The following is a 15,042-nucleotide window of genomic DNA, read 5'->3' on the forward strand; positions in this document are numbered from 1 at the left end:
AATCCCAGAACCACACGGGGGGACCTAGTGAATGACCTGCAGAGAGCTGGGACCAAAGTAACAAAGCCTACCATCAGTAACACACTACACCGCCAAGGGCATTGAAGATGAAACATGGCTGGGTCTTTCAGCATGACAATGATCCCAAACACACCGCCCGGGCAACGAAGGAGTGGCTTCGTAAGAAGCATTTCAAGGTCCTGGAGTGGCCTAGCCAGTCTCCAGATCTCAACCCCATAGAAAATCTTTGGAGGGAGTTGAAAGTCCGTGTTGCCCAGCAACAGCCCCAAAACATCACTGCTCTAGAGGTGATCTGCATGGAGGAATGGGCCAAAATACCAGCAACAGTGTGTGAAAACCTTGTGAAGACTTACAGAAAACGTTTGACCTCTGTCATTGCCAACAGAGGGTATATAACAAAGTATTGAGAAACTTTTGTTATTGACCAAATACTTATTTTCCACCATAATTTGCAAATAAATTCATTAAAAAAATCCTAGTGTGATTTTCTGGATTTTTGTTCTCATTTTGTCTGTCAAAGTTGAAGTGTACCTATGATGAAAATTACAGGCTTCTCATCTTTTTAAGTGGGAGAACTTGCACAATTGGTGGCTGACTAAATACTTTTTTGCCCCACTGTACATACAAAGGCAAGTGGTTTTAAGTGTAACATGGATTTATTTTTATCACATTCACATTTTATAACTGTACATGTTACACTGGAAGTTCTTTCAGTACATTAATTAAATTCATAGTGTTCGGTATACACAAGATTATACTTTCTTACAACAGCTGGTAAATACTGTTCATGCTCTCTCGTGTCAAAAACGTAATTACAATATAGTCTCAGTAAATGTAGCAGTTGTTTTTCAGATTCAATCAAAAAATCTAAACATCAGACCCACTGACAGTACCAGTCAAAAATTGAAACCTACCCATTCAAGAGTTTTTCTTTACTTTTACTATTTTCCACATACTACATTCCCATATTGAGACATCAAAACTATGAAATAACATATATGGAATCAAGTAGTGACCAAAAAAAGTGTTAAACAAATCAAAATACATTTGAGATTCTTCAAAGTAGCCACCCTTTGCCTTGATCACAGCTTTGCACACTGTTGGCATTCTCTCAACCAGCTTCATGAGGTAGTCACCTGGATGCACTTCAGGTGCCTTGTTAAAAGTTAATTTGTGGAATTTCTTTCCCTATTAATACATTTAAGCCAATCAGTTGTGTTGTGACAAGGTAGGGGTGGTATACAGAAGATAGCCCTATTTGGTACAAGACAAAGTCCATATTATGGCAAGAACAGCTCAAATAAGTAAAGAGAAACGACAGTCCATCTCAAAAACCATCAAGCGTTATGATGAAACTGGCTCTCGTGAGGATCGCCAAAGGAAAGGAAGACCCAGAGTTACGTCTATTGCAGGGGATATGTTCATTCGAGTTACCAGACTCAGAAATTTCAGCCAAATAAATGCTTCACAGAGTTCAAGTAACAGACACATCTCAGCATCAACTGTTCAGAGGAGACTGCGTGAATCAGGCCTTCATGGTCTCGTTGATGCAGAGAAACCACTACTAAAGAACACCAATAATAAGAAGAGACTTGCTTGGGCCAAGAAACACGAGCAATGGACATTAGACCGGTGGAAATCTGTACTTCGGTCAGATTTTATATATTTTTGGTTCCAACTGCTGTGTTTTTGTGAGACGTAGAGTAGGTGAACATATGATCTCCGCATGTGTGGTTCCCACGTGAAGCATGGAGGAGGTGGTGTGATGGTATGGGGGTGCTTTGCTCGTGACACTGTCAGTGATTTATTTAGAATTCAAGGCACACCTAAACAGCATGGCTACCACAGCATTCTGCAGTGATATGCCATCCCATCTGGTTTGCGCTTAGTGGGACCTATCATTTGTTTCACCACAGGACAATGACCCAACACACCTCCAGGCTGTGTAAGGACTATTTGACCAAGGAGAGTGATGGAATGCTGCATCAGATGACCTGGCCTCCACAATCACCAACCTCAACCCAATTGAGATGGTTTGGGATAAGTTGGACTGCAGAGTGAAGGGAAAGTAGCCAACAAGTGCTCAGCATATACATGGAAACTCCTTCAAGACTGTTGGTAAAGCATTCCAGGTGAAGCTGGTTGAGAGAATGCCAAGTGTGCAAAGCTGTCATCGAGGCAAATGGTGGCTACTTTGAAGAATCTAAAATCTCAAATATATTTTGGTTTGTTTAACACTTTTTTGGTTACTACATGATTCCATATGTGTTATTTCATAGTTCATAGGCCCTACTTTATTTAGCCTATAAATAAGAAATATACCCTAATGTACAAAGAGTGGAAAATGGAGTAACATTCCCCTGCTGTGCAGATTATAAACCTGAATGGTCAGGTCTTCTCTCAGCCACCCAGTGAGTCAATCCTTTTCCAGTGGCTGGAGGGTGCCACCCAGTCAGTCAATCCTTTTCCAGTGGCTGGAGGGTGCCACCCAGTCAGTCAATCCTTTTCCAGTGGCTGGAGGGTGCCACCCAGTCAGTCAATCATTTTCCAGTGGCTGGAGGGTGCCACCCAGTCAGTCAATCCTTTTCCAGTGGCTGGAGGGTGCCACCCAGTCAGTCAATCCTTTTCCAGTGGCTGGAGGGTGCCACCCAGTCAGTCAAACCTTTTCCAGTGGCTGGAGGGTGCCACCCAGTCAGTCAATCCTTTTCCAGTGGCTGGAGGGTGCCACCCAGTCAGTCAATCCTTTTCCAGTGGCTGGAGGGTGCCACCCAGTCAGTCAATCCTTTTCCAGTGGCTGGAGGGTGCCACCCAGTCAGTCAATCCTTTTCCAGTGGCTGGAGGGTGCCACCCAGTCTGACTGAGCTGTAAATGGCAGCTTTCCTCCAGGTCCCCCACAATGGCCATGTGCGTGTGTGCGTGTCTGACCTGAATGTATAAATTGCAACCCACTTAGTGGTGCAGAAAATATTTATTATGTTTATAAAAAGGGGAGAAAATTAACCAATCATCGTGCAAAATAGATATGATGCTCCGTTTACCTAGTGAGATTTTTGGCAGCTCTACAAATAGTGCTACACTATCACAACGAAGGGATGGAAACATCCTGCTCTCAACTTGCAAATGAAATTACAGTCTTCAGACTAAAGCAGAACTATACCTCGTTTATGCGTAATTACAGCAATCAAACTAACCCACTTCATGTCTGACGGGAGGTTGAATAAAATAGTTATTCAATGGATATAGGCTATAACAAGATGGGCTTGAGAGTGTTCTCAAAACCGTACTGTATGTGAGCCTACTAGCAAAATATCCATACAGATTGGAAGACGAATCAATCAACTGTGTTTTCTCTGAAATGATGGTCAGTGATGCTGGTCAGTAACAAGATGTTGAAGAGACGATTTATCCCAGAGATAAACAGAAGCACTCCTCAAGAGAACAATCTCTCTCATACACACACCATTGTATTCCCCTCATGCCATAAAAATTCCTCATCAAAGTTTGTCACATTTTTCATCCATGCAAATCAGAGAAGTCTTTCACATGTAAAATGAAAGGCAGGCTATCCAACCAGATACCAACGGGATGGTGTGTTGGTCTGCACTTCTGTGAGAATGACTGACAGCTCCACCGAGTGGGAGTATGAGAAGAAACAAGGAAACGTCAGCGCTCGATCGTAGGGACCTGTGAGTGGGTGTCAGCAAGTGGCTGAATGGGGCAACGCAGGAACCTGGGACACATGTTAATGTTATGTAGGCGGACTGAACCTTGAACCCTGAATGGCTGTGAGTGAGGTGCTCTGTGTGTGTAGGAGTAAAAATGATCAATTCAGGGATGGTGATAAAATCATCTTCATTGTAGATCTATTTCACCCATTTACATTGTCATTCCATGCTTTAATCCAGGACACTGGATGGTTGTCCTCACCATTCAGGTACATATTTAAATGGGATTGAAGAACAGAAAATTACAGAATGGATTAAGCATGAGCAGGACCCCTACCCTCTCTCACCTACCCAATTTCCCTTCAACATAACAATCCCCATGTTCCCTGATGTTAATGGTACATCAGCCTCAACCAGTGGTCCTCCTGAGATGCATAGATGACGAGGAGGAGATGCAAATAAGTACATGCCTACTTCAGAATAAGCTAGCCTGTTAGTTCATGTGTATGCTTACTCCTCAGTTGTCAGAGAATGCCTTGGGTACACCCTGAATGGCCTGAGGAAAGTGAGAGTGCTCTAATTCAGAGCAGATCCATGGCAGAGAGAGAGGGAGAATGAGTGAGAGGAGCCTAGTCTCTTTTAGAGGTGGTGAATGTGACTACAAGGAAACTCATAGAATCTAGATTGTTTGGTACAAAACTCTATATGCCAATTAAGATGTACAGAAAGGCTTATCAATAAATCAAATGTATTTATAAAGCCATTTTTACATAAGCAGATGTCAAAGTGTATATACAGAAAACCAGCCTAAAACCTCAAACAGCAAGCAATGCAGATGTAGAAGCACTATATAAAGCATAGCTCTTCCCCTACCTTCCCCACAATTAACTACTGCTACAGTAGCTGGAACACTGAAAACAGAGGGCAGTTAGTCTGTGGGATTGAAAGGCCATTGTCTAGTACTGTTCAGTTGCTCTAAGGTACCTTTCCACCCCAGTCTAATCCAACAATAAATATGGGTTGGTGGCTAACAGGAATATGGGCCTGACACGGAGGCAAGATAAAGGATCAGGTAATCCCTCCCTATCAGTTTATCCTACTGTATCTGTACTGGCAGGTGGGACATGGTGCCCTACAGACTGACCTAGGAACATCAGATTATGAAATGATCATTCTAGGAGTTGAATGCCTACTGAGTTGTTGCATTGGGATTGTGTCTACCATGGGTGGTGCTTAAGGTGGCATGTTATTGCTGAACTAAGATGTGATTAATGCTGTCTAAAGGGTACATGATGGTACACCGTGAATGAAATAGAGGCAGTACAGTACATGGTACACATTGAACTGTAACATAGTAAATGGGAAATACAGTGGGGCAAAAAAGTATTTAGTCAGCCACCAATTCTGCAAGTTCTCCCACTTAAAAAGACGAGAGAGAGGCCTGTAATTTTCATCATAGGTATACTTCAACTTTGACAGACAAAATGAGAAAAAAAAAATCAGAAAATCACATTGTAGGATTTTTAATGAATTAATTTGCAAATTATGGTGGAAAATAAGTATTTGGTCACCTACAAACAAGCATGATTTCTGGCTCTCACAGACCTGTAACAACTTCTTTAAGAGGCTCCTCTGTCCTCCACTCGTTACCTGTATTAATGGCACCTGTTTGAACTTGTTATCAGTATAAAAAACACATGTCCACAACCTCAAACAGTCACACTCCAAACTCCACTATGGCCAAGACCAAAGAGCTGTCAAAGGACACCAAAAACAAAAATGTAGACCTGCACCAGGCTGGGAAGACTGAATCTGCAATAGGTAAGCAGCTTGGTTTGAAGAAATCAAGTGTGGGAGCAATTATTAGGAAATGGAAGACATACAAGACCAGATCTTACCCCGTGGTTTCAAAATGATCACAAGAACAGTGAGCAAAAATCCCAGAACCACACGGAGGGACCTAGTGAATGACCTGCAGAGAGCTGGGACCAAAGTAACAAAGCCTACCATCAGTAACACACTACACCGCCAAGGGCATTGAAGATGAAACATGGCTGGGTCTTTCAGCATGACAATGATCCCAAACACACCGCCCGGGCAACGAAGGAGTGGCTTCGTAAGAAGCATTTCAAGGTCCTGGAGTGGCCTAGCCAGTCTCCAGATCTCAACCCCATAGAAAATCTTTGGAGGGAGTTGAAAGTCCGTGTTGCCCAGCAACAGCCCCAAAACATCACTGCTCTAGAGGTGATCTGCATGGAGGAATGGGCCAAAATACCAGCAACAGTGTGTGAAAACCTTGTGAAGACTTACAGAAAACGTTTGACCTCTGTCATTGCCAACAGAGGGTATATAACAAAGTATTGAGATAAACTTTTGTTATTGACCAAATACTTATTTTCCACCATAATTTGCAAATAAATTCATTAAAAAAATCCTAGTGTGATTTTCTGGATTTTTGTTCTCATTTTGTCTGTCAAAGTTGAAGTGTACCTATGATGAAAATTACAGGCTTCTCATCTTTTTAAGTGGGAGAACTTGCACAATTGGTGGCTGACTAAATACTTTTTTGCCCCACTGTACATACAAAGGCAAGTGGTTTTAAGTGTAACATGGATTTATTTTTATCACATTCACATTTTATAACTGTATATGTTACACTGGAAGTTCTTTCAGTACATTAATTAAATTCATAGTGTTCGGTATACACAAGATTATACTTTCTTACAACAGCTGGTAAATACTGTTCATGCTCTCTCGTGTCAAAAACGTAATTACAATATAGTCTCAGTAAATGTAGCATTTGTTTTTCAGATTCAATCAAAAAATCTAAACATCAGACCCACTGACAGTACCAGTCAAAAATTGAAACCTACCCATTCAAGAGTTTTTCTTTACTTTTACTATTTTCCACATACTACATTCCCATATTGAGACATCAAAACTATGAAATAACATATATGGAATCAAGTAGTGACCAAAAAAAGTGTTAAACAAATCAAAATACATTTGAGATTCTTCAAAGTAGCCACCCTTTGCCTTGATCACAGCTTTGCACACTGTTGGCATTCTCTCAACCAGCTTCATGAGGTAGTCACCTGGATGCACTTCAGGTGCCTTGTTAAAAGTTAATTTGTGGAATTTCTTTCCCTATTAATACATTTAAGCCAATCAGTTGTGTTGTGACAAGGTAGGGGTGGTATACAGAAGATAGCCCTATTTGGTACAAGACAAAGTCCATATTATGGCAAGAACAGCTCAAATAAGTAAAGAGAAACGACAGTCCATCTCAAAAACCATCAAGCGTTATGATGAAACTGGCTCTCGTGAGGATCGCCAAAGGAAAGGAAGACCCAGAGTTACCCAGAGTCTATTGCAGGGGATATGTTCATTCGAGTTACCAGACTCAGAAATTTCAGCCAAATAAATGCTTCACAGAGTTCAAGTAACAGACACATCTCAGCATCAACTGTTCAGAGGAGACTGCGTGAATCAGGCCTTCATGGTCTCGTTGATGCAGAGAAACCACTACTAAAGAACACCAATAATAAGAAGAGACTTGCTTGGGCCAAGAAACACGAGCAATGGACATTAGACCGGTGGAAATCTGTACTTCGGTCAGATTTTATATATTTTTGGTTCCAACTGCTGTGTTTTTGTGAGACGTAGAGTAGGTGAACATATGATCTCCGCATGTGTGGTTCCCACGTGAAGCATGGAGGAGGTGGTGTGATGGTATGGGGGTGCTTTGCTCGTGACACTGTCAGTGATTTATTTAGAATTCAAGGCACACCTAAACAGCATGGCTACCACAGCATTCTGCAGTGATATGCCATCCCATCTGGTTTGCGCTTAGTGGGACCTATCATTTGTTTCACCACAGGACAATGACCCAACACACCTCCAGGCTGTGTAAGGACTATTTGACCAAGGAGAGTGATGGAATGCTGCATCAGATGACCTGGCCTCCACAATCACCAACCTCAACCCAATTGAGATGGTTTGGGATAAGTTGGACTGCAGAGTGAAGGGAAAGTAGCCAACAAGTGCTCAGCATATACATGGAAACTCCTTCAAGACTGTTGGTAAAGCATTCCAGGTGAAGCTGGTTGAGAGAATGCCAAGTGTGCAAAGCTGTCATCGAGGCAAATGGTGGCTACTTTGAAGAATCTAAAATCTCAAATATATTTTGGTTTGTTTAACACTTTTTTGGTTACTACATGATTCCATATGTGTTATTTCATAGTTTTGACATCTTCACTATTATTCTACAATATAGAAAATAGTTAAAAATAAAAATAAAAAAACCCTTGAATGAGTAGGTGTGTCCAATCTTTTGACTGGTACTGTATGTTTTGGTGCCGTACAGTTGGAAATATGCACCAACCGACGTGACAAAATCGAGGTGTATATTCCCAGAGCTGTGTAGTGTTATGAGTAATGTCCAGTGCTATAATTTCAGTGCTGGTGGTTATGAACAGGACAGTAGGAGATAACTGTGACTAAAATTAATTACTGCTTTTAACTACCTACAGTGAGAGTAGAGTACCACAATATCCCATAATATGAGCTATAGGGTTAGGTGACATGGTATTATTATCCAATGAAAAGGTATTCTAGAACTAAAGTTGGGGTCAATTATATTTCAATTCAGGAAGTAACACGATATTCAATTTTTAAGAATTGAAATGAAATTGATCCATATCCTGTCTAGAACTAATCCAACTCAACGAACAGGGAGAAAGTTCCACTGCAGTCTAAAATAAAATCTCTTCTTGACAATTGATGTTGTCTTTTGTGACATTTTGCCCTACGTGGTTAAACAAAAATTAGATTTTTAAAGACTAACATCTTCAGCTTTAAGTGTCTAAAATACAACTATGTCAGTCTGTCTTCCATCCAATATGGACCTTAAGAAAGAAAGGTAGACCTAATAACATCCAAGGTGTCGCATACCATGAACTGAAAAATATCACAATAAACCCAAATATCTGAGCATCATTTTGAGTACACAATATTTCATTTCCAACATAAAAATATGGAGTGCAACACATGAATAGCTATTTGTGACTTTTAAAAAGTTATGTACACTTCTTACTGTATAGATCGGGGGTAAAAAAAAAAACACCCTAACTAAATGAATACAATAATGACTTGATTTGGAGAAGTTCATCCATGAATCACATGACAAAAAAACAATCATATCGGGGAAATTACTCGTCAGATAATCAGGCGGACTGCTGAAACAAAAATGATTTGATCTCTATTCACTAATTACACTTTCAAAACAATTAAACCATGTAATAATGCTTTCAATTGAGATGCTCTGACCACTTCCATACAATCAGACCAAACACACACACCCCATTACAGTTGCACAAGCTGTGTACACACACCTCCCTTTAACAGTGATAGGTCCCACTCAGGCATAGAGACAGAGAGCATCATAGCTTGGCCCACCAGGTCCGGATGTTAGTGTGAGGGGGTCAGATAAGACAGACCAACCAATCCCTCTCACCAGCTCTATGCCTTAATGTTCAGGCAGATAACAGGCCACCAACGTGTGGGAATGGCTCTTCCTGTGTGTCTGAGTCATTCTGCCAGGGTCCTGGCATGGCCCTTCCATATTCAGTCATACAGCATCCTGTTGACACAAACCAGCCCTAGACTGGTGGTTGCCTGGTAGGGTGGATTAGTGAATACAATGTATTGTATTCAGCTTGTTCAGTCAGGACAAAGAATTCAACTAATTTCACTTTCAAAACAATAACAATGATTTTCTCATTCTCTACTGAAAATAATCAGTGTCAGATATGTGTTGAATAACCACTTCCTCTCCATGATGCATCCTTAACAGGAAGTGAGGGGCATGTGCAGCAGGGGCACTCTGTGGGCCATGATCAGCCACTGTGGTTACCTTGGCAACCAGAGTTAATTCAGTTCAGTTCCAGCCACTGTCAGGCGCTCATCTGATCACTCTCAAATCCAGTTCAATAAATAGTAGAAAAATAATCCTTTATTCTTATTTGTTATCTTCTTCTTAAAAATCTGAGATGCATTGTTTACACTTTTAAACAAGTTCAGACCCCTTTTGAATAAAAGAGGCCTCCACGACACCCCCCGTGTTTCTGAGCAGGGCTATACTGGGCTACAGAAGCTAGTGTTCCTCAACAGAGGTGGAGTGTGTGAACTTTAAGGAGTCCTCCAGGAGGGGGACTGCTCTGTTCTCCCCAGCCCAACTCCTCTCACCCTGGCTTGGCACAGTGGGAGCACACATGGGTGGTGGAGTCTGGAGTTTGTAGTGGTAGTGTTGGATGAATAGCTAGTAGTGATGTAGCCAGGCTTGGGAGAGGGCTGGTGGGGTTGGAGGAGAGCTGAGGCCTGTGTAGGGATCGGGTACAGAGGATCAGCACTCTGTGTCCACACTGTGCACGGTGACTGCTGCCTGCAGGTGGTGTGTGTGGAGCTGGTGGTGGGGCGGGTGGCGGTATGGGTGGAACTTGTGGCTGAGCAGCGCCGCCGTCTGAGGGGGCGTGTCCAGATCCAGGTCGTCATCGTGGTTCCCCACGTCCACGCCGGCCGACAAGGGGTCGTTGTTGCAGGGAGGGTTTTCGCTGTCCTCCTGAGGACTCATGGTGCTGTAACCTGTTGCGACACACAGGAACACAGACGTTAAAACACATTCAATCCACATCTATGTAAAAAAACACAGGCATTCATAAAAGGAGATAAGTATACAAGCACTTTGTGACAGACCAATAGAGACTTCAGAAGAGAATCAGCAAGACTTTACGTCCATCGATCTATAATTACAGTTTAGGGAACAACATTCTAAGCCATTAATTACGTATGTGAAATCTCAATCATTGTAGAAACGTCTGGAGAAGGAGAGCTGTATGTGCAGTGAGTGGTGTGTGTGTACGTTGCACGTGAGCTGGTATGAAGGGACGAGTTAAGGAAAGTTTGTGCCCCTGCAGTGGAGAGAAAGAAAGTGATAGCAATCAGATGGGGATTGCCAATTTGAATCAATAACTCCGTCTCCAATACCTCTCCAACCTCCCTCCCTCCTCCACCGACTCCCCGCAGATCACTGACATTAAAGCATCATACACATCTGCCACCTCTGATACTGCCACATCCCAACATTTAGCATCCCTAAGGCACTTTAGTTCTAGAAGACGAAGCAACTTTTATAAAACAGTCCAACTGTGGAAAGAGGACAAATGTCACTGCTGTGCTGAGTGTAATGGAAGGTAGGTATGAGTGGAAGATGGGAGAAGGAATGGGCATCTATTGGTATATATCTAAGCGAAACAAAGAGGTACTAATATAACCTGGCTAGTAGAGCTTCTGAAGGTCACTTAGGCTTTTGACATGTTCTCTAATTCTGTCAGAGAGAACTATGGGGAGGACTTCAATGGGATCCGGAGGAGAGGAAAGATGCCAACTTCAGAAGCACTGAGTGCGTAGCTCCGCACTCATATCCTCTACTCAACTCCTTCCATCTATTGATGAAAAATCATTTCAAACAGTGCTACCGCCATTTGTCATCAGTTTTCGGAGTAGGAAAAGAGGTGAGAAAAGTAAATCACAGTTAAAAGGGCCATGAACAACCGTGGAGACGGGGCCTGAAACAGGGGGTGTGAAAGGTCAGGACTTAGGTAATCATACAGAGAAAGGTTGTATTAATAAAGCCTATACCAGGATGTCTGTTAGCCTGCAGGCTGTTAGACAACATCCTTGACTCAGTGACTTTGTAGCTAGAGAGTACAGAGACCCTTCAGCAGCTGTGTGAGTGAGTGGACTGTAGGAAAACACCACTGACTGAGCTGAGGAACAGAGCCAATGTGTTTTTAACGCTTTGCTGTTTGCCCTGAATCTCCTCCGCCCTCTTTCTTCCACTCTCTCTGTATTTCTCCACTGCTTCAATTTTCTCCTCTCCTTCCTCTCTGATCAGTAGCTACACAACCAGTGTTAGCTAGAGAGACTTATCACCGGGCAGAAGAGAGGGAACACAAGGGCAGGGTGTCCTATCTGTTATGTGGTTTTACAGAGAGTTATACTACTCTCCTCCTTCTCAACCAGAAAATGTGTGGTTTTAAGAGCAGAACAGTAGTGGCCTGTTTCCTCTGGGGGTCATACTGTCTTACCGTGGTCACTCTCTGTCCCTGACCGTCCCCAGTACCTCCTCCTGCGCTCGGGGCTGTGGGTGTGTCTCTCAATCACCGCAGCAATAAACCGTGTGTTGCTGACTGCAGGACGGGACAGGAAAACATCTAGGTTTAATACAAGGAATAAAGACAAGGTCAAGTCAAGGTCTTACAGTACACTAATACTAATCCTCTTGCAGTACTTACTGATTCCCCTGTCTTCATGACTGTCCTCATCTCGCTCATTATCCAGGTTAGACATCCGCACTGACATCTCTGCAGAAAGGAGAAAGGGAAAGAAAGTATTATTGTAAGAGATTACTTTCATGCATATCTTTAGTCAGAGTCAATAACAAGTGCTTATGGTCTTATTAGGGAAAGACAATAGTGCTTCTGTAGTGCAGGTCAGCTGTTGAGTTCAGGGCATTAGTTCATTCAATCATCCCCACAGCTCTAGCAGCAGCTTTCATTATCAAAACTAAGACGTGATGCTAAGACAACAGAGGCAATTTTAGGGGCAATTACTGTCTGAATTTGAATACTTTCATAACAGACTAAGACAATAACAAAGTGGTTTTAAAATGTCAATAACATGTCCTATTCATAGCACTGAGATTTCTCTGAGGTCAACCTAAATCAGAGGCTACCTATGTCACCACTACCGGTGTTTCCACTTGCATGCACTAACGAGCTGTATTTCCATAGTCAGTTGTTCTAGGTAACATTCATCTCCAGTATGTCGAAGTGTCTTACCCTGCGCGGCCAGAGGGGACATGTGTTGATGTGAGCGCCGGTGGAGCTGGTGTCTGTAGGCGTATACAGCCAACACCAGCACCATGATACAGCCCATAATCCCCCCAGCAACCGGCCCTACCGGTGCACTCCGAATCATGTTCAGAGACGCTACCTCCTCATCTGGAAGGAGGGAGGGGAGAGGGAGACAGTGGAGGAAGGGTTAAACACATTAGATCTATTATGCTAACCAAATTCTTCGAGGAGGACTATGACATGTATTTAGCCAGAGCTATGTATTTAGAGAGATCGGACAACTTGTAGAATTTTTAATATAGTTCTAATTTTAAACAAATCAGTTATACACCACTGTATAAATGTAATGTTAATGGTGAGCTATGACATAGCTGCCATAGAATGTTGGAGTGTCAAGTAAATGCATCATAATGCAGAAACCTCAATGACCCAGCCATAGAATTAAGAATTGGAATACGCAAGTCATTTAACAGGATGTCTATGGTCCTAACCAGAGCCATGTATTTAGAGTTGGGAAAAATAAGATTTCTGCATTATTTACATAACACTTCTACATTCTATGGCAGCCATGTTAGCTCACCGTTAACATTACGGGAGGATATTTATACAAAGCTGTGTAACTGAATGTCTAGAACTAGAACAATATTACACATTCTACAAGTTGGAATCGAAATAAATTGCTCAGGTCCTAACTCATTCAATAAATTGCTCAGGTCCTAACTCATTCAATAAATTGCTCTGGTCCTAACTCATTCAATAAATTGCTCAGGTCCTAACTCATTCAATAAATTGCTCAGGTCCTAACTCATTCAATAAATTGCTCTGGTCCTAACTCATTCAATAAGTTGCTCTGGTCCTAACTCATTCAATAAATTGCTCTGGTCCTAACTCATTCAATAAATTGCTCAGGTCCTAACTCATTCAATAAATTGCTCAGGTCCTAACTCATTCAATAAATTGCTCAGGTCCTAACTCATTCAATAAATTGCTCAGGTCCTAACTCGTTCAATAAATTGCTCAGGTCCTAACTCCCTAAATAAGTTGCTCAGGTCCTATTCCCTAAATAAGTTGCTCAGGTCCTACTCCCTAAATAAGTTGCTCAGGTCCTACTCCCTAAATAAATTGCTCAGGTCCTAACTCATTCAATAAATTGCTCAGGTCCTAACTCGTTCAATAAATTGCTCAGGTCCTAACTCCCTAAATAAGTTGCTCAGGTCCTACTCCCTAAATAAGTTGCTCAGGTCCTACTCCCTAAATAAGTTGCTCAGGTCCTTCTCCCTAAATAAATTGCTCAGGTCCTAACTCCCTAAATAAGTTGCTCAGGTCCTATTCCCTAAATAAGTTGCTCAGGTCCTACTCCCTAAATAAGTTGCTCAGGTCCTACTCCCTAAATAAATTGCTCAGGTCCTACTCACTAAATAAATTGCTCAGGTCCTAACTCGTTCAATAAATTGCTCAGGTCCTAACTCGTTCAATAAATTGCTCTGGTCCTAACTCATTCAATAAATTGCTCAGGTCCTACTCCCTAAATAAATTGCTCAGGTCCTACTCACTAAATAAATTGCTCAGGTCCTAACTCGTTCAATAAATTGCTCAGGTCCTACTCACTAAATAAATTGCTCAGGTCCTAACTCGTTCAATAAATTGCTCAGGTCCTAACTCGTTCAATAAATTGCTCAGGTCCTAACTCGTTCAATAAATTGCTCAGGTCCTAACTCATTCAATAAATTGCTCAGGTCCTAACTCATTCAATAAATTGCTCAGGTCCTAACTCGTTCAATAAATTGCTCAGGTCCTAACTCATTCAATAAATTGCTCAGGTCCTAACTCATTCAATAAATTGCTCAGGTCCTAACTCGTTCAATAAATTGCTCAGGTCCTAACTCGTTCAATAAATTGCTCAGGTCCTAACTCATTCAATAAATTGCTCTGGTCCTAACTCATTCAATAAATTGCTCAGGTCCTAACTCATTCAATAAATTGCTCAGGTCCTAACTCATTCAATAAATTGCTCAGGTCCTAACTCGTTCAATAAATTGCTCAGGTCCTAACTCATTCAATAAATTGCTCAGCTCCTACTCCCTAAATAAGTTGCTCAGGTCCTAACTCGTTAAATAAATGACTCTGGTCATACTCCCTAAATAAATTGCTCAGGTCCTAACTCGTTCACCTGTTTGGGGTAGGGGGCAGCATTTTCACTTTTGCATAAATAGAGTGCCCAAACTGAACTGCCTCCTACTCTGTCCCAGATCCTAATATATGCATAATATTATTAGTGTTGGATGGAAAACACTCTGAAGTTTCTAAAACTGTTTGAATCATGTCTGTGAGTATAACAGAACTTATTTAGCAGGCGAAACGCAGAGGACAAGCCATTCAGATTCTTTTTTTTTTGAGGTCACTGTCTTTTCAATAGGATTTCATGGGGAATTCTAATCAGA

The 15,042-nt window shown here is 41.9% G+C and overlaps 1 protein-coding gene across 2 annotated transcripts in view; it reads right to left on the minus strand.

The window, feature by feature from the left end:
- Positions 1 to 6,282: 6,282 nt before the first annotated feature.
- Positions 6,283 to 15,042, minus strand: part of cachd1 (cache domain containing 1) — a 136,729-nt gene continuing 127,969 nt past the window's right edge. Inside the window, exons 23-26 of one of the 2 annotated variants that reach the window (XM_036978627.2) lie at positions 12,587 to 12,748; positions 12,041 to 12,109; positions 11,834 to 11,935; positions 6,283 to 10,328 (exon numbers count right to left, since the gene is read on the minus strand). In XM_036978627.2, the coding sequence (XP_036834522.2) occupies positions 10,090 to 10,328; positions 11,834 to 11,935; positions 12,041 to 12,109; positions 12,587 to 12,748 (572 nt within the window). In that variant the 3' untranslated portion in view covers positions 6,283 to 10,089. Of the gene's footprint in view, positions 10,329 to 11,833; positions 11,960 to 12,040; positions 12,110 to 12,586; positions 12,749 to 15,042 lie in introns of both variants that reach the window. The other variant, XM_036978626.2, reaches the window with a different exon arrangement.

The sequence above is a fragment of the Oncorhynchus mykiss genome, chromosome 5, assembly GCF_057628025.1.
Source record: "Oncorhynchus mykiss isolate SJ-2025 chromosome 5, ASM5762802v1, whole genome shotgun sequence".
Classification (NCBI taxonomy): domain Eukaryota; kingdom Metazoa; phylum Chordata; class Actinopteri; order Salmoniformes; family Salmonidae; genus Oncorhynchus; species Oncorhynchus mykiss.